We start from the raw sequence: 25,361 nt of genomic DNA on the forward strand, positions 1-25,361 counted from the left end.
CAAAAAAAAAAAAAAAAAAAAAAAAAAATCTTTTTAAAACAGAATTACAGTGAATGAAATTATTTTTAAAAAATAACTGTGGCTTTTTGGATTAATTCACTCCGTTTTTTTAAGGACAGGAGTTCTTTTTATTTGCTATTTTCTGTTTATATTTTTGTGAATTGGCAGTGTATTGCCAGGAGTTTCAGATTCCTTAATTACTCTGTTACACGGGGGAAAATTCTAAATAACCCTCAGGAATTAAAAATTTATTTGAATAGTAAAGTTGACTTTGAAATTTAAGCAGGAATTTTTCAGGTATTTGTTTTGAAATACCACTAGACTGTTACGTAGAAATAAATGTCAGAGCAGAAGAAGCTTACTCGATTAGAAATGGACTAATTCTGGGTTCTAGTTCTACTCTCTCAATCTTATAACCTTGGGTAGGTCACTTCAACTTTCTAAGATTCAGTGTTCTCTTCCATAAGTAGTTATTTATCTACCTGCCTCACAGTGTGAGGCTCAAACAAGGTAATGCTTCTGAGAGTACTTTAAGAATATTAATACCTCTCTTATTTTGAAGCATTAATAAACAAATTTAGTGACATTATGATTTTGAAGGATAGCAGATAATAACTTTCTTTAATACATTAACCAATTAGAATAATTGTTTGCCTCAAAATCATATACACCAGAGCCTCTTTGTAATATCTTTGAAAAGTATTTTAATTCAACTGAAAGGGAGAAAAATGATGTTAAGGTACTTACCTTGGCTTATGGTACCAACACTAAATTGAACTGATGGCAAGGAATCAAGTGGTCTTTATGTATGCCCCTGGGGGAAAATGTTTAAAAACAGAAAGCTTTACAACTCCCCTCAAAATTGAAAAAAAGTACGTTATATCTTATATATACTCCTGTTTGAGCTTAGGTTCCTTGAAAGCATCAACCTGTTATATTCCCTCTAGTGCCTGGCACTTAAGCACAGTAAATGCTTAGTAAATATTAGTTCAGTTGAACTGAATATTTATACTCATTCATAGTTATAAGTAAAAAGAGAGCCTGTTTGTCATGAAATAACGTTCCTTCCCTCTTCTTGCTTCCACTGTATCATCTTAGGTGCCTTTGCAACAACTGTCCCCTGACATAGCTACCACCTTGTACCTAATCTAAAAATTTTATTTTACTATAGTTTCTGCAGACTTTCCAATCAGAATCTGAACTAAGTGTTAAAAATACTACAGTGGAGAATGAAAATTCTTGTTTTTTAAGGTTATGATAAAAATACATTTGTGGCTGGGCACAGTGGCTCAACGCTTGTAATTCTAGCACTTTGGGGTGCCAAGGTAGGAGGATTGCTTGAGGCCAGGGATTTGAGACCAGCCTGGGCACTGTAGCAAGACTTTCTCTCTACAAAAAAATTTTCAAAAAAGATTAGCCAGGTGTGGTGGTGCACGCATATAGTCCTAGCTACTTGGAGGGCTGAGGTAGAGGAATCACTTGAGGCTAGGAGTTTGAAGTTTCAGTGAGCTCTGAATGTGCCACTGTACTCCAGCCTGGGTGACAGAGCAAGACCCTGTCTCAAAACAAACAATAATAGAGCAGATGACATGATTATATATTTAGAAGACCCTATCATCTCAGCCCAAAATCTCCTTAAACTGATAAGCAACTTCAGCAAAGTCTCAGCATACAAAATCAATGTGCAAAAATCACAAGCATTCCTATACATCAGTAACAGACTTAAAGAGAGCCAAATCAAGAATGAACTGCCATTCACAATTGCTACAAAGAGAATGAAATACCTAGGAATACAACTAACAAAGGATGTAAAGGACCTCTTCAAGGAGAACTACAAACCACTGCTCAACGAAATAAGAGAGGACACAAACAGATGGAAAAACATTCCATGCTCATGGTTAGGAAGAATCAATATCGTGAAAATGATCATACTGCTGAAAGTAATTTATAGATTCAACGCCATCCCCATCAAGCTACCAATGACCTTCTTCACAGAACTGGAAAAAAACACCTTAAACTTCATTTGGAACCAAAAGAGAGCCTGCACAGCCAAGTCAATTCTGAGCAAAAAGAACAAAGCTGGAGGCATCATACTATGTGACTTCATACTACAAGGCTGCAGTAACCATAATAGCATGGTACTGGTACCAAAACAGAGATATAGACCAATGGAACAGAACAGAGGCCTCAAAGGCAATGCCACACATCTACAACCATCTGATCTTTGACAAACCTGACAAAAACAAGCAATGGGAAAGGATTCCCTGTTTAATAAATGGTGTTGGGAAAACTGGCTAGCCATGTGCAGAAAGCAGAAACTGGACCCCTTACTGACACCTTAAACTAAAACTCCAGATGGATTAAAGACTTAAACATAAGACCTAACACCATAAAAACCTTAGAAGAAAACCTAGGCAAAACCATTCAGGACATAGGCATAGGCAAGGAATTCATGACCAATACACCAAGAGCATTGGCAACAAAAGCCAAAATAGACAAATGGGATCTAATTAAACTCCAGAGCTTCTGCACAGCAAAAGAAACAGTCATTAGAGTGAATCGGCAGCCAACAGATTGGGAAAAAATTTTTGCAGTTTACCCATCTGACAAAGGGCTGATATCTAAAATTTACAAAGAACTAAAACAGATTTACAAGAAAAAAACTAACAAGCCCATTCAAAAGTGGGCAAAGGATATGAACAGACACTTTACAGAAGAAGACATACGTGAGGCCAACAAACATATGAAAAAATGCTCATCCTCACTGGTCATCAGAGAAATGCAAATCAAAACTACATTGAGATACCATCTCACACCAGTTAGAATGGCAATCATTAAAAAATCTGGAGACGACAGATGCTGGAGAGGATGTGGAGAAATAGGAACACTTTTACTCAGTTGGTGGGAGTGTAAATTAGTTCAACCATTGTGGAAGACAGTGTGGCGATTCCTCAAGGACCTAGAAATAGGAATTCCATTTGACCCAGCAATCCCATTATTGGATATATATCCAAAGGATTATAAATCGTTCTACTGTAAGGACACATGCACACGTATGTTCACTGCAGCACTGTTTACAATAGCAAAGACTTGGAAACAACCCAAACGCCCATCGATGATAGACTGGACAGGGAAAATGTGGCACATATACACCATGGAATATTATGCAGCCATAAAAAACGATGAGTTCATGTCGTTTGTAGGGACTTGGATGAACCTGGAAACCATCATTCTCAGCAAACTGACACAAGAACAGAAAATCAAACACCACGTGTTCTCACTCACAGGAGGGTGTTGAACAATAAGAACACATGGACACAGGGAGGGGAGCATCACACACTGAGGTCTGTTGGGAGGTGTAGGGGAGGGACAGTGGGGGGTGGGGAGTTGGGGAGGGATAACATGGGGAGAAATGCCAGATATGGATGATGGGGATTGAGGCAGCAAATCACATTGCTATGTGTGTACCTATGCAACAATCCTACATGTTCTTTACCTGTACCCCAGAATCTAAAATGCAATAATATATATATATATATATATATATATTTAAAAATATATATAGATATAATTGCATTATCTGAGCATGTTTAAGTAATGTTTCACTATAAAAACTATAAGATACTTGGTACATCATATAATTTTTTCTTCAGATGTTAATTTTACAGCTTTTATATCCTTTTTATTGATGTGCCACCTATGGAGAATACTTTGTTTACAACTTTTCCTTACTAAATTTTATCATTTTCAGGGTCAGTGAAGACATGAGATTAACTGACTCAGAGCTAGGAAAGCTGGCAAATAATATCCAGGAATTATTATATAGTGCCTCAGATATATGCCATGATCGAGCTGTCAAATTTCTCATGTCAAGAGCAAAGGTAGTTATTTTCATAAAGCTTTACATATTTTATATTTTATACATAATAATTTTGAAGATCTGGAATTATGTCTTTGCTTCCTATGTTCCCCATAATGTAGATTATATTTTTAACATTTAATAAAGTCATTGTTACTGATGTGGTCTGTTAGGGAGATTTTGAGATATAAAATAAGCTAAATAAAAGAAATGAGAATTACTAAAGCATTACTTTCAAATAAATGATTAAATGACTTATTTTGAAATTATGTTAATAACTAATTTGAAATTAATGTTTTTACGTATATATGTACGTGTATACATGTATACCTAAATCTATGTAGTTAAACAAGTTTATAATAAAACTCCAACATTGTGAAAATTTTATAGTATGACCTAAATTCACTTGAACTACTCCATTAGTTATGAAGGGATCAGAATGAAATTTGAACCTCTTAAGCATTTAATGCTCAATTTCTGGGTCTGAAGTGTTGGGAAATTTTATTAAAATGAAAAAATAATATGTATTATAAAATATATTTGTTAAATTAACTTGGTTTCCTGAGTCATTTATATTTGCTGTTACACTAATTCTCATGATTTTTGTATTAAAATTTAGGATGGTTTTCTTGAGAAGCTAAATTCCATGGAATTCATAACACTTTCCAGATTAATGGAAACATTCATTTTAGACACCGAACAGATCTGTGGAAGAAAAAGCATGTCATTACTTGGAGCACTTCAGAGCCAAGCTAATAAGTTTGTAAATAGGTTTCATGAAGAGAGAAAAACTAAGCTCAGGTATCATCACCATGCCCTTTCTGTTCTTTTGATTTTTTTATTTTATTTTGTGAAACACTATTATATTTTAAAGAGGATGGCTGAAGCCTGTAATCCCAGCACTTTGGGAGGCCGAGGCGGGAGGATCACGAGGTCAAGAGATCGAGACCATCGTGATCAACATGGTGAAACCCCGTCTCTACTAAAAATACAGAAAAAAATTAGCTGGGCATGGTGGCGCGTGCCTGTAATCCCAGCGACTCAGGGGCCTGAGGCAGGAGAATTGCCTGAACCCAGGAGACGGAGGTTGCGGTGAGCCGAGATCGCGCCATTGCACTCCAGCCTGGGTAATAAGAGCGAAACTCCGTCTCAAAAAAAAAAAAGAGGAAACTCAACTGGGCAGTGAAAATGCCTGATAAATATTTTTTTTTAATTAAAGGCAGATTGTGGAATTAAAATCACATTTTTTCCTTTTCAAAGTGGAGTTAGAATGTTTACTTCTATTACAGTACTTAACAGGAAGATCCTCAGTAAGTTGACTTTTTTTCCCCCACTCAAAGTTAATTGTATCATAATTTTTTTTTTTTTTGGCTGAGATATAAAAAGGGAAATATTTTCTGAAAGTATTGGTCCTGCTTATGAATGATTCCAGTTTATTGAAATGTTCAGCAATTTTTGAGTCTTAACGTACTCACTCAGCTTTTCTTCCTTTTCTTTTAAACCAGGGAAGATAGTATTGAGATACTAAAATTTACCTTCTTTTCTTTTTGCTATGGACTAGCCTCCTCTTAGACAATGAGCGCTGGAAGCAAGCTGATGTTCCTGCAGAATTTCAGGATCTTGTTGATTCTATTTCAGATGGGAAGATTGCTTTACCTGAAAAAAAATCAGGAGGTATGTGTATTCATTCACACATTCTCTTTCAATTTTATATTATTTATTTTGTATGAATGCTTAATATTTCTTTAATTGACAATGCCTGTTGAAAAGTTAGAACCAATATTCCCAACTTAGTAAATACTTGACAGAAAAACTGTGGTAATTTATAATAATGATTTCAAACATTTATTAGGTGGTGTAACCATATGCCAGACACTGGACCATGTTTTTTACATGCATTACTCCAATTAATTCTCACAACAATCTGTGATGTCGGTACTATCATTACTTTGTGTAACAGTGAGGAGGCTTGAGGCTCGGAAGAGTTAAGTAATTTTTACACAAATGATGAGTTGGGATTTGAAACCAGCTTTATATAATTCATAGCTATGTTCTTAGATACTGTACCATATTGTTTACATGCATGTATTAAGTAAGCACTAGTTAGCTTCTATTTTGTGTCCTATATTGAGTCAGAATTGAGACGGAGATAGCAGTTATAATTCTGCTTTAAAGAGGCTAAGTCTAATGAACAGAAACAAAAAATATAAGCAATCACAATAATGTAGTTACGTGATAGAGAAAACACAAACATAAAACCATGAAGGAAACAAAAAAGGAAGAACCAGAGAGGTAAGCAGAAGTCTAGAACATAGAAATAAAATGATGAGAGAGTTGTCACTGGTATCAAATACCAGTTGAGTTTTCATGTGAAAGGGGTGGCTAGGAGATATTTTTGTCTACTAGTTCGAGTGGAGTTATGTGATAATAATGTAAATTTATTTGTAGTCCATCCTGTAATATCAGATTTACAATTATGAAATTCTTGAGTATTTCTAATAGAGGAGGTATTGCATTATTTCAGATTTTATGCATTTAATCAAGGTATTAAATTTTTTTTTTTTTTGAGACGGAGTCTCGCTGTCACCCAGGCTGGAGTGCAATGGTGCCATCTCTGCTCACTGCAACCTCTGCCTCCCAGGTTGAAGCTTTTCTCCTGCCTCAGCCTCCTGAGTAGCTGGGATTACAGGCATGCACCACCATGCCTAGCTAATTTTTGTATGTTTAGTAGAGACAGGATTTCACCATGTTGGTCAGGCAGGTCTCAAACTCCTGACCTCGTGATCTGCCCACCTCAGCCTCTCAAAGTACTGGGATTACAGGCCTGAGCCACCGCGCCTGGCCTACATGGAAATATTTTAAAATTGTATACTTCACATTTGCACAAAATTAACTAGACTACAAAAGAAAGACTGAATAAAATGCAAACAGTAACCATTAATTTGACTCATAGATCATTTGCAATCTCAGTAATTCATTGGAGTGATAGAGAGTCAGATTGCACTTCAGTGCTAAGTAACTGGAAAAGTGAGGAAGGGTAGACAAGTATAGTCTGCTTTTTCAACAGATTTGACTGTGAAGGAAAAGTGAGTGATGAAGAAGTAGCTAGAGATAAAAGAAGTTAGAGAGAGGGTGATTTATGGGGCAAGGTGCCTGGAACAGAATCCAGAGTTTAAGAGAAAGGCTACTACTTCTGCTGCTATGACAAGGGGAAAAGGGCTAAGGAAAAGTATAAAATACTGCAGATTAGTTGATATGGGGCAGAGAGAAGAGTTGAAGGAATTAAGTAAATTTTTGTTATATGACAGTTTTTAATAGGTAACAGTATTGGTTGGTAGTTAAAGTTTTCTAATTGATTGTATGATATTGGCAAAACTAAACACTTAAGTAGCAAGAGCTGAAGGAAAAATAAAACACTGACCATTCTAAATCACTACAGCTAGTGCTCGACTTACGACCACAATTGTTTCCGACAGACTGGTTGTAACACGATTTGGTCGTAAGTTGAGTAGGCTATATGTACAGTACTGTAAAATGATGTTATAAAAATCTTTAAGTCATATTTTATCATAATTTTCTTTCGTTATTGTTATATATCATAATTTTCTTTGTTCCTTTTATGCCATTTGTATCATCTCTACACCGTTTTGTTTCTTATTTTTACATTCGTCAGTGTTTAAGTAAAACACTGCATTACCAGTACAACTGGCTTAATATTTGCAAAACATACAAAATTACAAAATACAAGTGCATACAAAAATACAAAATACCGGTGTAAAAAATACCATAGGAAACATTTTCCCAATTGCAAAACATATCAAAATATATAAACATGTACGAAACATTTTATTGGCCGCTGGTGCTTGGCTGCAGATCATTGATGTCATCATCTGAGGCAGCAGTTGGGGTTACTGGAGTTGGTTTTTTCATAAACATGGTGAGCTTTGTCTGAATTGTGTGTTTTTTTCTTCATAAATTTCACAATACGGACGAAACACATCGTGCGCCATCCGTTCAATCCTTGCAAATCGTTTGATGTTTGGGTCCATTGCTTCAAAATGTATAAGAAGTTTATTGGGAGGGGTTTGATGAAAAATATCCAAGACACAAAACACAAATTGCTGTACCGAGTCTGGGATAACAGTTGAAATGGTGCACGTGGAGATGGTAATGCTGCCGGAAGCTGGTCTGCACTGTCGTACGCCCAGCTGGGCAACGTTTGCGCTGCCAGACGCGGAGCAGTCATGGCTAGCGATTGTGGTCGTAAAGTCGAATGGTCGTAAGTTGCATAGGTCGTAAGTCGATCAATACCTGTACTTTAAAATTATAAGACTTATCACTCATCTAGTCTTTCAAGCTATATTTAATTGACTTCCCTCTATGTGAGGTGCTGTGGTAGATGTCTAGGGCATGTTTTCTGTCTCTGAACAGCTCATAGTCTTTTGATACTACTGTTAAGCAAACAGAATGATTTTTTAATTAAAATCCTAAATGTGGAATAATTGAATTAATTCATATATTTTGTTTGAAAAATGAACTATTTATTTTCACTTCTTTGGTGGATACTGATAGTAGGAGGTCTCTCTTATATACCTTGCTTTTGTCTCAGTCTTTTTTTTTTTCCTCTCTGAATAGCATAGGGGTATGCTATTAGAAGTCCATTAACATTTTACTAGTTCTTTTCAAGTTAAGAGTTATTATCCATTTATCCAGGATATATTAATTGGGTGACTAGCCACACAGCTAGGCATTGGGGAAATGAAGGTTAATGAATAGCAGCTGATATTAATTGAGTGTTTACTTACACTGTTTTGTTCTAAGTATTTCACATGTGTTATCTCATTTACAGGTCCATAAGCTAGACATTAGTATTGCTATTTTACAAATTTAGAAATGAAGGCACGAAGAGGTTAAGCAACTTTCCTAAGTTTTCATAGCTAGGAAGTGGTAGAACTGGGATTCAAATCCAGGCAGACTGACTTTAGGGCCATTTCTCTTTTCTACTATGCCTTGCCGCTTCTCTGCAATATAGAGAAGTGATGAAGACACAGTCCTTACCCTCAAAAAATATGTATTCTGACATACGTAGTAAATTATAATTGGAATATATATAGCTCTCAGATATTCATATACATAAACAAATCCCAAAGGGACTTGAAGCTTAGGGAAGCATACTGAGTTAGTTGTCCATAGTAATCTAATTAATTTGGTTTATCCAGGATAAAATTCAGTTCACTATTCTTTTCACCTCAACAAGCTGAATTTTGTCTTATAATAAGAAATATCACATGCTGAAAATAAAAATAACTTCTGGATTGAAGTATTAAAAACTAGATATGTAGTCTCTCCATCAAATTTAGAAATTAACTTGTATTCTATAATGATAATAGTAAAGACAGCCAATTTATTTTTTCAGCAAGTGGGGCTTGGTTATCTATATATATATTTTTTAATTTTATTGCATTTTAGGTTTTGGGGTACATGTGAAGAACATGGAAGATTGTTGCATAGACATACATGTGGCAGTGTGATCTGCTGCCTTCCTCCCCATCACCCACATCTAGCACTTCTCCCCATGCTATCTCTCCCCAACTCCCCTCCCCCTGCTTTCCCTCCCCTATATCCCCCCAACAGACCCCAGTGTGTAGTGCTCCCCTCCCTGTGTCCATGTCTTCTCATTGTTCAACACCTGCCTATGAGTGAGAACATGCGGTGTTTGATTTTCTGCTCTTGTGTCAGTTTGCTGAGAATGATGGTTTCCAGGTTCATCCATGTCCCTAGAAAGGACACAAACTCATCATTTTTTATGGCTGCATAAAATGTGGCACATGGTAAATATGTGCCACATTTTCCCTGTCCAGTCTATCATCGATGGGCATTTGAGTTGTTTCCAGGTCTTTGCTATTGTAAACAGTGCCGCAATGAACATTCGTGTGCACGTGTCCTTATAGTAGAACGATTTATAATCCTTTGGATATATACCCAGTAATGGGATTGCTGGGTCAAATGGAATTCCTATTTCTAGGTCCTTGAGGAATCGCCACACTGTCTTCCACAATGGTTGAACTAATTTACACTCCCACCAACTGTGTAAAAGTGTTCCTATTTCTCCACATCCTCTCCAGCATCTGTCGTCTCCAGATTTTTTAATGATCACCATTCTAACTGGCATGAGATGGTATCTCAATGTAGTTTTGATTTGCATTTCTCTGATGACCAGTGAGGATGAGCATTTTTTCATATGTTTGTTGGCCTCATGTATGTCTTCTTTTGTAAAGTGTCTGTTCATATCCTTTCCCACTTTTGAATGGGCTTTTTTCTTGTAAATCTGTTTTAGTTCTTTGTAAATTCTGGATATCAGCCCTTTGTCAGATGGGTAAACTGCAAAAATTTTTTTCCCATTCTGTTGGTTGCCGATTCACTCTAATGACTGTTTCTTTTGCCATGCAGAAGCTGTGGAGAACTGATTAGGTCCCATTTATCTATTTTGGCTTTTGTTGCCAATGCTTTTGGTGTTTTGGTCATGAAGTCCTTGCCTATGCCTATGTCCTGAATGGTTTTGCCTAGATTTTCTTCTAGGGTTTTTATGGTGTTAGGTGTTATGTTTAAGTTTTTAATCCATCTGGAGTTAATTTTAATGTAAGGTGTCAGGAAAGGGTCCAGTTTCTGCTTTCTGCACATGGCTAGCCAGTTTTCCCAACACCATTTATTAAACAGGGAATCCTTTCCCGTTGCTTGTTTTTGTCAGGTTTGTCAAAGATCAGATGGTTGTAGATATGTTGTGTTGCCTCCAAGGCCTCTGTTCTGTTCCATTGGTCTGTATCTCTGTTTTGGTACCAGTACCATGTTGTTTTGATTACTGTAGCCTTGTAGTATAGTTTGAAGTCTGGTAGTGTGATGCCTCCCGCTTTGTTCTATTTGCTTAGAATTGACTTGGCTATGTGGGCTCTCTTTTGGTTCCATATGAAGTTTAAGGTGTTTTTTCCCAGTTCTGTGAAGAAGGTCATTGGTAGCTTGATGGGGATGGCGTTGAATCTATAAATTACTTTGGGCAGTATGGCCATTTTCACAATACTGATTCTTCCTAACCAGGAACATGGAATGTTTTTCCATCTCTTTGTGTCCTCTCTTATTTCGTTGAGCAGTGGCTTATAGTTCTCCTTGAAGAGGTCCTTTACGTTCCTTGTTAGTTGTATTCCTAGGTATTTTATTCTCTTTGTGGCAATTGTGAATGGCAGTTCATTCTTGATTTGGCTCTCTTTAAGCCTGTTATTGGTGTATAGGAATGCTTATGATTTTTGCACATTGATTTTGTATCCTGAGACTTTACTGAAGTTGCTTATCAGTTTAAGGAGATTTTGGGCTGAGACGATGGGGTCTTCTAGCTATACAATCATGTCGTCTGCAAATAGAGACAATTTGCCTTCCTCCTTTCCTATTTGAATACCCTTTATTTCTTTTTCTTGCCTGATTGCTCTGGCTAGAACTTCCAGTACTATATTGAATAGGAGTGGTGAGAGAGGGCATCCTTGTCTAGTGCCAGATTTCAAAGGGAATGCTTCTAGTTTTTGCCCATTCAGTATTATATTGGCTGTTGGTTTGTCGTAAATAGCTTTTAATTATTTTGAGATACGTTCTGTCAATACCTAGTTTATTGAGGGTTTTTAGTATAAAGGGCCGTTGAATTTTGTCAAAGGCCTTCTCTGCATCAGTTGAGATAATCATGTGGTTTTTGTCTTTGGTTCTGTTTATGTGGTGTATTACGTTTATAGACTTGCGTTTGTTGAACCAGCCTTGCATCCCTGGGATGAAACCTACTTGATCATGGTGGATTAGCTTTTTGATGTGCTGTTGCAATCGGCTTGCCAATATTTTATTGAAGATTTTTGCATCTATGTTCATCATGGATATTGGCCTGAAGTTTTCTTTTCTTGTTGAGTCTCTGCTGGGTTTTGGTATCAGGATGATGTTGGTCTCATAAAATGATTTGGGAAGGATTCCCTCTTTTTGGATTGTTTGGAATAGTTTCAGAAGGAATGGTACCAGCTCCTCTTTGTATGTCTGGTGGAATTTGGCTGCGAACCCGTCTGGACCTGGGCTTTTTTTGGGTGGTAGGCTTTTAATTGCTGCCCCAACTTCAGACCTTGTTGTGGGTCTGTTCAGGGTTTCGGCTTCCTGTTTTAGTCTTGGGAGGAGGCAAGTGTCCAGGAATTTATCCATTTCTTCCAGGTTTACTAGTTTATGTACATAGAGTTGTTTGTAATAATCTCTGATGATGGTTTGAATTTCTGTGGAATCTGTGGTGATATCCCCTTTATTGTTTTTTATTGCATCAATTTGGTTATTCTCTCTTTTCTTTTTTATTAATCTGGCTAATGGTCTATTTTGTTGGTCTTTTCGAAAAACCAGCCCCTGGATTTATTGATTTTTTGAAGGGCTTTTTGTGTGTCTCCTTCAGTTCTGCTCTGATCTTAGCTATTTCTTGTCTTCTGCTAGGTTTTGAGTTTTTTTGATCTTGCTCCTCTAGCTCTTTCAATTTTGTTGATAGAGTGTCAATTTTTGATCTCTCCTTGCTTCTCATGTGGGCACTTACTGCTACATATTTTCCTCTAGAGACTGCTTTAAATGTGTCCCAGAGATTCTGGTATGTTGAAGACAGCCAATTTAAATGTTAGTTCTGCCTTTCCAAACAAATAACTTTTTAAAAACTGTTTGCTGCTCATTTACCTTGTGCCAGCCCTAAGGGATAGGCAGTTTGTAATAATTGTTTCTACCATTAACAATAACCCTGAAAGATATTGTTGTCCACATTTAATAGATACAGATAGTGATACAAAGAGGTTAAATAATTGATCCACAGTCATGTATCCAGTAATTGGTAGGACTGGTACTCAAATCCAAATCTTTCCAACTTCCACTATACTTTATTTACTGTGTGTCATAGTTTCCCAGGAAGATGTTTATTTTCAGAAATGAGATAGTTGTAGGCCCTAAACAGGAACTATCTTCTTCAGCTTTTTCTCCATTATTTTATTTCATCTGGTACCCTTGCCTCTCTTGTTTATTTGCTTTACTCTCTAGCCACAGAAGAAAGGAAACCAGCTGAAGTTCTTATTGTCGAGGGACAACAGTATGCAGTTGTTGGGTGAGTGACACAATTTTCTTTAGTAGTTGAATTAACTATTTAAAACACGTCTTCTGGTTCTCCTTTGAAGTCAATTGAAAATTTAGGATTAACAATTTTAACAGTGCTAAATTTGGATTAACAATTTTAAATCCTTAAAGGAAGCTTTGTGTATTTCTTTATCTTCTGTATCCTGTAGCATACATTATTAAGGACTACACTGACTTAACACAAAAGGCTTGATTTTTCTCATATAACAGACAATCTACATGGCCCAAGAGTGAGTGTAGTGGATCCATGATATTATTATTATCATCCCAGGCTCTTTCTGTCTTTTCTTCCATTGCTTTCTTAGAGTGTATTATAGCATAGTAGTTTAAGTTGTGGACTCTGGAACCCACACAATGTGGAAAATAGTACTATACATAGAATTATTGTGAAACTTAAATAATTTATGTAAAGCATTTAGTGCAGGTCTGGCACCTAATAAGATGTTAATAGTTGTTGGTAGTTATTTTCACTGGCACCATTTGAGTCACTAGGTCTTTTACCAATAAAAGTATCTCAAATTCAAGTTAACTAAGAAGCATACAGATTCCATCATTTTTTGTCTAGTACTATATGTCTTTTATTAAATTGGTAATTAAAATATGTCTTCATATTCTTTAACAGTACTTCACAGCTTAAGTATTTTCATATATATGTCATCTCATTTGATCTTTACAACTACACTGTAAAATAGAGGTATCGGGGATTATTTCCTTTCTACACTATGAGAATTGAAGCTTAGAAGATTAGGTGGTTAAAGTGACCTGGGTCTATCTCCTGATGTCTAGACAAGCATTCTTTTTCACTTTTCTTCTTTAGTTCTTGTCACTGTGTAAGTGTTTTTTGAAATGGCCACCCCTCCAGGAAGAATGTACTTCTATATCACTCAATCATGGCACTTACCATAGTATAATAGAATTATTTATTTATGTATATGTTTTCTAGTTTGACTCTGAATTCCTCAAAGGTGGAGATCAGATCTTACCATTTTTATTTTTCTTGGCATCATAATAAGCACTCAACAAGTATTTATAGAATTAATGCTTTTTCTGAGTCTGTATTCAAATACTTGAAGTCCACACATTCTAAGCTAAAGCTTTCATTCCTTTCTCTTCTGGAGTCCTTCCCTGTTTCTGGTAGGAAAAGCTTTCTTCAGCCTTCCTGTAATCCCATCCCTTCAATCTAATTGTGATTTCCCTCCTTAACTACTGGTTATCTGGTTGCTCATCATGTGCTTGATGGAAATGGTCCCCTCTGGCTGTCTTGCTTTCTGCCTCTTTAGGCAAAGAATCTGTTGCCAAAAAATTAAACTCTCTGGCTAAAGGAGAACTATTATAACTTATGAGAGACAATTACAAAAGATAAGCAATGGACTCCTGCCCAGTTAGGCAGACTCTAGGAGGCATAAGCATAGAGACCAGTATGGTGTGACAAGCTATTACAAAGGCTAGACACTATCTTTCTTGAATCATTAGTTCCTGATATCCTTCAGGCTTTTATACATCCTTATTTTATATAGATCTCCTTTCTGAGCATCTCATTGAACTTAGATATTCTATGATGAATGACTCTTTCCTCTTTAATTTCAGTCTTATTTAGCCTCCCAGTAGTGTGTCTTTTCAACATGTGACTTGTCCTACTGTGGAGCTGATAACTTTATTATCTTTGGAAAACCTTTTGTGACCTACCTATAAAATTCTTAGGAGATATGTTTTTCTTAAAAGTCATTATAGTTTGTTTTTTTTTTTTTCCCATCTCACTAAGAAAATCTTGACTAGGTTTTCTTCATCAATTCAATAGTTATGATGGAGGACTTATCACGTTGGTAATCAGAAACACCGGATAGGTTTTTTGTCAGTGTTTCTGAATTGGCTAAGGAATGCAATAGCTGTCTTACTGAAGTGATTCCCTTAATAAGAATGCCATGCAGAGTGTTATGCTTGTCCTGCAAAATTTAAGGAGCCGCTCATTCTCGGTGTTGTGTAAGCTGATCCTGCAATCGTACAGAGTAAGTGCCTCTTTAAATTTTGCATTCTAGACACCTCTCTTGTCTTGTGTTAGTCCAGAACCTGCTGTACTAGTAGGCAAAACACATACTTTAGCAGTTACCGAGATTATTATATTCTCAGAGATCCTTTGTACCATTAAGTAATTTTAATTTTTGTATGCCAAATCCATTTGATTTTTCTTGTTTTGATTTCCTACTGGGTCATTTTTCTTTTCTTACAGAACCGTATTGCTGTTAATAAGAATTATCCTTGAATATTGCCAGTGTGTGGATAATATCCCATCTGTTACTACTGACATGCTTACTCGTCTGTCAGATTTATTGAAGGTTTGTATGACCACCCCAGTGTGGAAAAATTGTTTGAAGAATTAGTTTGTGTGACTAATCTTTTAACTCAAAGACATTTGAAGGTCAAGTTATCTTTAAGACATTAGTTTTGTAACATTTGATTGTGGTTGAATCACAACATGTTACTGGAAACAGCCTGCCTGCTTCCTTCTTACTGCACAATTAGTGATCCTCATTCACCCATAGAGTTGTTAATGACATTGGAGACAGGAGATGATTTGTTCGTTAGGTGCTGAACATGACTGAGGCCACTTAGGTCAAAAAACCTGGACTGGTTTCAAATGTGCATGGAAGGAATTCACTGAACTTTACAAAATTCATCTCACTAAGGTTAGAGATTTTTCTTGCATCATTCTTTCAGAACCACTGATATAAAATGAAAATGTGATTATTTTATTCAGCTATTTTATATTGAGATATTTTAAACTACCAGTACAGAGGAAAGGCTTTATTATTTTTTTCAAACCTCTAATCTGTTAATTAATTCTGTTCTGAACTTGAGCTGTCATGTTTTAGCCAAGAAAGATTTTTATAACTTTTGAAAATAGGACTTCCCAATAAGAATGACTGAAACAGAATTTGTTTTGTAAATGCAAGCTAAAGATTAATTTCTGAGAACTGGTTTTTCAAATTTTTCAACTTTTTTTGTATCAGTAAATATTATCATTTAGAATCCCCCTCTCATTTCTTTTTCATTAAATAGATACTAATTGCTTCTACTAGAAAATTCATTTGGCTATTGAGAGGAAAGGGGAATGTATTTTTAGAACAGTTAGCACATTGCCAGCATATAAAGAATAGTTTTTAATAAATTTTGGGGTTTTTTTCTCCTTCTTTTGTTAGTACTTCAATTCAAGAAGTTGCCAGTTAGTTCTCGGAGCTGGTGCACTGCAAGTTGTTGGACTAAAAACAATAACTACAAAAAATTTGGGTATGGATTTTTGTATTTAATTCACTTGCTGAAGTGTTAACAATGATGTCACTGTACTCATCCTGTGTTTATTATACCTGATGTTTTTATGGGTCTCACCAAAGTGGCATTACTCTAAAAATAAATGCTACTTACTCTTTTATGTATACTCATCACTGAAAAAACTAACCGTGGGTAAAAGGTTATTATGCATTCCCCCTCCAAGTATAAGTTACTCAGAAGTTATACCACTCTAGAAAATATTAAGATATAATGTGTATAAATTATTTAGGGGTGAAAGGTATCCGAATGTCAGAAGAGAATCAGTTGTCTTGTCATTGTGAAACTGATAATACTCACAACTTGAGTTCATTGTGAAAGCAGCATGTTCATTACATTATTCCTTATGAAATTATTAAACAAAATGAAATATGTTGCTTTCTTCCATAGTGCTCTTCGTTTATGAAATAAACTGGATCTTTGTAAAGTAATAGATGTTTTTACTTGATTTGATTTGTAATTAAAATCAACTAATACCTTATTTTAAATTTCTCCATTACATATCCACTCCCTGGATCTTCAGCTCTTTCTTCACGATGTTTGCAGTTAATTGTGCACTACATTCCTGTGATCCGGGCTCATTTTGAAGCTCGACTACCACCTAAGCAATATAGCATGCTTAGGCATTTTGATCATATCACTAAGGTACTTTTTTATACATTTTCTACTGGAGCTTCATAAGTTCATATCCTTAATTGTTAAGTATTTTTTAAATGTTTCCCAGGGACTTTAAAATACGATATCATTTCTCATTGCAGGACTACCATGATCACATAGCTGAAATATCAGCTAAGCTTGTAGCGATAATGGACAGCTTATTTGACAAGCTGTTATCTAAGGTAATGATCTTTAGAAATTACTAGACTTTGTTCAAAGACATTATGATTTTCTATTTTATAAGGAGTCCCTTATAAGGAGTGATAAGATAATCTAAACTTTCATAAGATATTTACCATTTAGTAAAATTAAAAATTTTTTTTCAGGAGAATGTGACCATGTGCTATGGCCAAGACCATCCATTGTGGTCTAACCTGCAGTTATCTAACAAATCAATTTTTTCAGGGTTTAAAAAACAACAAAATTTTCAGATTTCCAAAATAGTTGATATTCTTATTCTAAGGGTCTGGCAGGAGTAGGAGAGATGATTCTAAGGATGGTAGAAAACCTATGCAGAAATATTTTTATGTTAATCCATTTCAACATTCATGTCTTTGTTTGTTTTTCACCCGCAATATGTCATCAAATGAAGCAGTGTTCCCCAAAGAATTTGCAATTATACTGGGAAAGTATCTTCAGAAAAATGTCATTTAGTCAGCCCCAATCACTCTTGCCCTATCTTTCACTGTTTCCTTTCCCTAACTTCTTCAATTCATGTCTTAGGGGGAAAGCCAAAATTTCATAACTTGAAAGTCTGAAAGTTTATTCAGTGTATACTTTCTGTCCAAGATCATATGTGGTGTAACCTTAATAGCAAGGAACTTTGATTTGCTTTTTATCCTACTTGCATCTTTCAGATTCCAAAATGACAGGAGCAGCAGGTACATAAGAATCAAAAGGATAAGATAAAGTGGTGCCCATTCACTTACACAAGACTACCCCAATATATATTCTATTAGCCTTCAGAATAATGGTATCACCACAAGTCATCTAAAAATCCCCACTCTTCAATCATGAGAGAATGAGAGTAAAATAGATAAATAACATCTTATTAATAATATCATTATGAAAGTGGCTTTTACTTTCCAGATTCCTTGAAAGGGTCTCTGACTCCCAGAACAGACTATACTTTGAGAGCCTCTGGTGTAGTTGATAATACAGATGTTTTATGCTTCAGTTTTAAGAAGCTTAAGGAATTCATAGTTATGTACAAACATATCTATACTATGTTATGCCTGTTAAATTAGTTTCTAGTACTGGAGGGAGAAAAATTACTGTTTAGAGATGCTTTATTTTCTTCATGAGTGCCAAGTATAAGCTAAATTCAAAAGCAGTTACCTTTTTGATACACAGCATTCTTCTGTGTACCAAAAATATTGTGTCTGCTCTCAAGAAGTTTACCACCTAACAAGGTAGAAGACTGTAAACAGCTAACAGTGGAGAGTAAAGCATGTGTTAAATAGTGGAACTAGGCTTAAGTCCAGGAGTTCCAGCCTTCAGTGAGCTGTGATCACCCCACTGAACTTCAGTCTGAGTGACACAGCAAGAAGCTGTCTGTAAAAAAGAAAAAAAAAATAGTGGAACTATTAATAGGCTATGGAATATAATGAAGCAAAACCGAAAATGTGCTAGTACTCTTAAAACTCTGATTTTCCCCAAAACCTAAAATGCAATAAAATAAATGGGGAGAAAAAAACAAACAAACAAACAAAACTCTGATTTTAATCTGTCACTTTGGTCATCCACAGAGTTTTTGAATAAGAATTACCACAGTGACTAGACTTTTTCCTATGACAACTTACTCTTTTTTTTTCTGTAAAGAAAAAAGAGAATTGTTTAATGAGCTTCCCATGTATGCATCACCTATATTTGTTATTAACAATTTGTCTTTTTTGCTAAAATATTTCATAAATTTGAGGCATTATGGCATTTTATCCCTAAATACTTAAGTATGCATTTTTGAAAGCTAAGAACATTTTTATATATCGACACCATTATCATACTTAACAAAGCTAACAATTCCTCAAAATCATCTAATATTTGTTCTCCTATTTGAAACTTTTAATTATCTCAAAATGTCTTTTTATAGTAGTTTGTTTGGACAAAGGCTTCTAGGTTGCATTTGTTTATTATGTCTCTTAAGTCTTATAAACTAGAACACCCCCCCTCCTCATTTTAAAAAATATATATAGCATTGACCTGTTGAAGAATATGGTCAGGCTTTTATAACATAATGTTCTCTCTACTATCTTCTCCATTGATGACTTTTCCTATTACTCTGGAATATTACATTCTTTCTATGTGGACAGGTCTCTCTTTGCCACTCCTGTTCATTTGCTTTCATGTGTTGCTCAGGAGTTTGACCCTGTTTTTAATTCATGTCAAAATAGCAGACAGTGTTTGGTTTCAGTTTGCCTTTCAGTTCTTAACCTTTCATGTTCTTATTTGAAAATGTAATTTTAGGAAAGAAGGATGACACAGTAACATATAGGTTAATTTTAAGAAGCTAATAAGTGGCTGGGCATGGTAGCTCACTCCTGTAGTCGCAACATTTTGGGAGGCCGAGGCAAGTAGATCACTTGAAGTCAGGAGTTCAAGACTGGCCTGGCCGACATGTTGAAACCCCGTCTCTACCAAAAATACAAAAAAAAAAATTACCCAGGCTTGGTGGTGGGTGCCTGTAATCCTAGCTGCTCGGGAGGCTGAGGCAGGAGAATCACTTGAGCCCAGGAGGTGGAGGTTGCAGTGAGCCGAGATGGCGCCATTGCACTCCAGCCTGGGCAGCAAGAGGGAATCTCTGTCTCAAAAAAAAGAAGCAGCTAATAAGTAAGGGTACCTTTGCATGGGTAGAATGAAACAATATCTAATTGTACTAACAGCTAATGTTCCAACCACCATTCATTTATTCATTCATTCTGTAAGTTATGTATTAATATAAACAGTTTTGTTAGGTATCAGGGATACACATGGATGAATAAGCTTTTGATCTTGTCTTCCAATAGCAAAATATTTAGTCGGGGAAGTAGATCAATGACTATGACAGGATATAGGATATATGTAAAGTGTTATAAATAAGGAACTAATTTAGTGCTGGAGCTTTTTTTGCTTTGGAAGAGATGGTTGTCAGCTGGTGAGGAAGATCTGGGAAAGCCTTATTGATGAGGCATGCATATAAATTTTGCTTTTAAGGATAGATAAGATGAGAGCAAATGAAATTGAGCTGAAGAGATATCTGAGATAACAGCATAAACAAACATGTTGGTACAAATCTTAACGCAATTCGTTGTCAGGGTTTTGGAGTCAGGTAGACCTAAGTTCAAAGCCCATGTTTGTCACATATTAGCTATTGAAGGACCTTGGGCAAATTATTATTCTCCTTAAGCTTCAGTTTCTGTCTCTAAATGAGGATAATAGTGGAGCCTATGTCATAAGGTTGTGTTAATGAGATAATATATGTGACTTGCTTTCCTTTTATCATGTATCTGACTATAGCAAGTTCTCGTAAATACTGACTGCAGTGCTTCTGCTGTTGTTGTTATTAATAGTAAAGGTAATAGTTCCATTTGGCTAATGCATCAGAGGGGGCAAACATGAATGGGAGATCTGGTGGAAAGACAGTAGAGAACTGTGACTACCAGTAGAAAGCTAAGTAATTTATATCAGGTTTATTGAGGTATAATTTACACTCCGTAAAATTCACCCTTTCAAAGTGTATGGTTTAACAAATACAGATAGTAGAACTACTGCAAGTTATAGAACATTATTGGTAAACATTATCTTGGGCACTTTCTTAGTCAATTCACTCCCCATACTAAGCCTCCGAAAGCTACTGATCTGATGTTTGTCTATATAGTTTTGCCTTTTCCAGAATATCCTCTAAGTAGAATTAATACTTCATTTAGCATAATGTTTTTGATGTTCATAGATGTTATAGCATTTATCAGTCGTTTGTTTTGTTTTATTATAGAGTAGTATTCATTGTATGGATTCACTACTGTTTGTTTATCCATTCACCAATTGATAGACATTTGAGTTTTCTCTAGTTTTTGGCTGTTATAAGCATACATGTACAGTCTTCGTGTAGGTATGTGTTTACATTTCTTTAGTATAAATACCTTGGACTAAGATTGGCAATTGTGGATTATGGAAATATAAAACTTTATAAAAAACTGCAAAATTTTTTCTAAAATTTTCTGAAGTGCATCTTTTTGCCTTTTTAATTGCCATGTATAAGAGTTCCAGGTGCTCTTCACCATCACTTTATTTTTTAATGTTAGTCCTCTTGTAGGTGTGTTTGGAGTGATATCTCATAGCAGTTTGAAGTTACATAATGACATATGTTAAGCATCTTTTTTGTGTGCTTGTTTGCCATTCTTATCTTTTCTATGGTGAAGTGTCTGTTCAGATTTATTGCTTATTTAAAAATATTGGGTTGTTCATCTTCTTATATGAGTTCATTATAGTTCTTTATCAGGTGTGTGATTTCTAAGTATTTTCTCCCAGTTCATGGCTTGGCTTTTCATTAGTAGTGTCTTAGAGCAATTTTTTATTTTGATGAAATTCAGTTTAGTTTTTTCTTTTATTGTTCATGCTGCCTATGTTCCATCCTAAGAAATATATATATATATTTTAAGACAAGAGTTTGCTCTTTTTGCCCAAGCTGGAGTGCAATGGTGTGATCTCTGCTCACTGCAACCTGCACCTCCCAGGTTCAAAAGATTCTCCTGCCTCAGCCTCCCGAGTAGCTGGAGGCAGGAAATTATAGGCATGCACCACCACACCCAGCTAATTTTGTATTTTTAGTAGAGACAGGGTTTCTCCATGTTGGTCAGGCTGGTCTCAAACTCCTGACCTCAGGTAATCCAACCGCCTTAGCCTCCTAAAGTGCTAGGATTACAAGCATGAGCCATCACGCCTGGCCAAGAAATCTTTGTATAACCCAAGTTACCAAGATGTTCTCCAATTATTTTTCTAGAATGTTACTGTTTTAGGTTATTTCTAGTTAATATTTATATATAATCTGAAGTATAAGTCAGTGTTCATTTTTCATGATTCCAACACCTTTTATTAAAAAGACTGTCATTTCTCCATTGGCACTTTTGTTAAAAATCAATCAACTGTTTTCATTTGGTTTTCTTTTGAGACTGTATTCTGTTCCAGTACCACCCTGTCTTAGCTACTCCAGCATTATTGTAAATCTTGAAAGGAGGTAATGTGAGTCCTCTAATATTGTTCTTTTTCAAAATTGTTTTGGCTATTCTAGGTCCTTAGCTTTTTCCTATAAGTTTTTAAATCAGCTTATCAAATACTACTAAAAAGGCTGCTCAGATTTTGATAGAAATTGCATTGAATATACAGATCACTTGGGAGAGAATTGGTGTTATTGAGTCTTCTGATCCACAAACAGAGTGTATCCAGCTTTGTACCAGAGCCAGATTGCACCTGCTAGCCAGAAACTATGTTGTGTATCTCTTCCCAATACTACATTCAGTAACAGCACACTGGTAACTTTGCCCATGGTGTGAATATTTACACCACAGAAATCAACAAATATTACAAATGAGTGCTTTTCTCCCAGCAAGCCCGTTAAATGTCTGCCACACACCACTGGGCCTATCTGTTTACTCCTTATATCTTTAATTTCTTTCATCAAAATTTTGTAGTTTTCAGTAAACAGCTATTGCACATATTTTATTAGGTTTACCTCTAAGTATTTGTTGATTTTTGATGCTATTGTAAATGATATTTTAATAAGATTTAAGTTTCCAGTTATTCAGCACTAGTATGTTAAAACACCATAGATTTTTCTGTATTAACTTTTTGTCCTGCATTCTTGCTAAACTCACGTATTAGCTATAGTCCCAATTTTGTAGATTCTTTGGGATTTTTATGCATACACAGTCATGTTGTCTGCAAATAGAATCTTGTATCGTTTTCAGTCTGTATGTCTTTTATTTCCTTTCCTTGCTTAATGGCATTGGCTAGGACCTTCAGAACAATGTTAAATAAAATTGGTAAAAGCAGATATGCTTGGTTTCTCCAATCTTGGGACAAAATGTTTGGTCTTTAACCATTAAGTATGATGTTAGCTATAGGTTTTTATAGGCTTCTTTATCCAGATAAGGAAGTTTCTTTATGTTTCCAGTTTGCTGAGAGGTTTGTATGACAAACAAATGTTGAATTTTGTCAGATACTTTTTTGTGCATCTGTTGAGATGATCATATGATCTGCCTTTCTTAGTCTGAGGAAATTAATTAACTTCTTAATTTCTAAATATTTTAAGATTGCCTTTAGGATTGTCAAGGTGAATTGCCTTAATTGATTTTTTAACGTTGAGCCAGCTTTGCTTTCATACAAAGTGTGTGTGTGTGTGTGTGTGTGTGTGTGTGTGTGTATTATGAAGGATATAAGTCTATAGGATTTTTTGTTTTGTTTTGAAGTGCCTATTTGATTTTGATATCAGAGTAATACTGGACTCATAAAATGAGTTGGAAAATATTCTTCCTCTTGTATTTCCTGGAAGAATTTGTGGGGAGTTGGTATTATTTTTTCCAAAGTTTTAGGGAGAATTTACCAGTAAAGCCATTTGATCTTTGTTCTTACTACAGGCAGGTTTTTAACTGTAAGCTCATTTAAAAAAAATACGTATAGGACTATGTGGGTAATCCAATTCTTCTTGAGTACACTTTGGAAGTTTGTTTCATTGAATGGATTTACCCCTTTCATCTGTTATTAATTTGGAAGCATCAACTTGTATCTAATATTCCTTTATTCTTTGAATGTCAATGAGGATCTGTAGTATTATCTGCTCTTTCTTTGATTATATTGGTAATGATGGTAATTTATCAAGTCTTCCTCACCTTCCCCTTTCTGGCTAGTTTATCACACATTTTGATCTTTTATTTTGATATTTTCCTACACCTGTCTGTATTATTTTGATATTTTCTACACTTGTCTGTATTATTTTTCTTTTAACTTGCTTTGGATTTAATTAGCTGTTTTCTGATTTCTCATGGTAAAAGCCCAGATTTTTTATTTGAGACCTTTATTTTCTTTTCTTTCTTGAATATAAGCATTTGATGCTATTTCCCTTTATATACTGCTTGTGTTGTGTCCTGCAAATTTTGATACTTTGTTCTTTTATTTTTACTTCATTCAAAATATTTTATAATTGCTCTTGTGATTCTTCTTTGGCCTTAGGTTGTTTGGAAGTCTGTTACTTAATTTCGAAATGTATTAGGATTTTCCAGCAATCTTTGTTTTGATCTCAAGTCTAATTCTGTTTTGGTCAGCAAACAGATTTTGTATGACTCCAGTTATTTTATGTCTAGGATTTCTTTTGTGGCCTAGAATGTGGCCAAAGAATATCTTGGCTAATGTTCCACATGCTCATGAAAAGAAGGCATATTTTGCTCTTATTGGGTGGAGTGTTCTCTGTATATCAACTAGGTGGTGTTGGTTAGTAGTGTTATTTAGGTCTTTTCTGTCCTTACTGATTTTGTGTCTTCTTGTTCTATCAGTTACTAAGAGTTGAGCACTGGTTTGTACTATAATTGTAAATTTGTCTATTTTTCTGTTCGGATCTTTGTGAGTTTTGTTATACATATCTTGAAGTTCTATTGCTGGATACATGCACATTTAGGATTATTATGTTTTTTTAATATTTATTATGTGATAGTGCCCCTCTTTTTTTTTTGAGACAGAGTCTTGCTCTGTTCCCAGGCTGGAGTGCAGTGAGTGGCGTGATCTTGGCTCATTGCAAACTTCGTCTCCTGGTTTCAAGTGTTTGTCCTGCCTCAGCCTCCTGAGTAGCTGGGATTACAGATGCCCACCACTACGACTTGCTAATTTTTGTATTTTTAGTAGAGATGGGGTGTCACTCTGTTAGCCAGGCTGGTCTCGAATTCCTGACCTCAAGTGATCTGCCCACCTTGGAGAAAAGTGCTGGAATTAGAGGCATGAGCCACCGCAAAAAGCCTGTGATACCCTTTTTATGCCTGGTTATAGTCCCTTTTTGGAAGTGCACATTATGTAGTACAAATGTAACCACTCCAATTTTTTGAATAGTGTTTTTATGGTGTTTCTCTTACTATCTTTTGCTTTTAACGTATCTATGCTTTAATATTTAAAGTTAGTTTCTTATATCCAGAATGAAGCTGGATCTTGCCTTTTTTCTCTTAATCTGACAATTGCTGTCTCTTATTGACTTGTTAAACCATTTAAATATTTTTATATAGTTGAATTTAAATATGCCATGTTGCTAGTTATCTTATGTTTGTTCCTTCTTTGACCAGTTTTCCCTTCTTTTTTCAGATTAATTTTTTTCCCTTTTTAAAATATATATTTT

At 35.4% G+C, this 25,361-nt stretch overlaps 1 protein-coding gene across 6 annotated transcripts in view; it reads left to right on the forward strand.

The window, feature by feature from the left end:
- VPS54 (VPS54 subunit of GARP complex) overlaps positions 1-25,361 on the forward strand; it is a 123,678-nt gene that overhangs the window by 79,430 nt on the left and 18,887 nt on the right. For all 6 annotated transcript variants that reach the window (XM_032291962.1, XM_032291965.1, XM_032291963.1 and 3 more), the window contains 8 exons: positions 3,752-3,881; positions 4,479-4,660; positions 5,421-5,533; positions 12,941-13,004; positions 15,261-15,366; positions 16,231-16,318; positions 16,881-17,002; positions 17,116-17,196. In XM_032291962.1, the coding sequence (XP_032147853.1) occupies positions 3,752-3,881; positions 4,479-4,660; positions 5,421-5,533; positions 12,941-13,004; positions 15,261-15,366; positions 16,231-16,318; positions 16,881-17,002; positions 17,116-17,196 (886 nt within the window). The remainder of the gene's footprint in view (positions 1-3,751; positions 3,882-4,478; positions 4,661-5,420; positions 5,534-12,940; positions 13,005-15,260; positions 15,367-16,230; positions 16,319-16,880; positions 17,003-17,115; positions 17,197-25,361) is intronic.

Source organism: Sapajus apella, unplaced genomic scaffold (genome assembly GCF_009761245.1).
Source record: "Sapajus apella isolate SASKATOON/1434 unplaced genomic scaffold, GSC_monkey_1.0 scaffold26, whole genome shotgun sequence".
Lineage (NCBI taxonomy): Eukaryota > Metazoa > Chordata > Mammalia > Primates > Cebidae > Sapajus > Sapajus apella.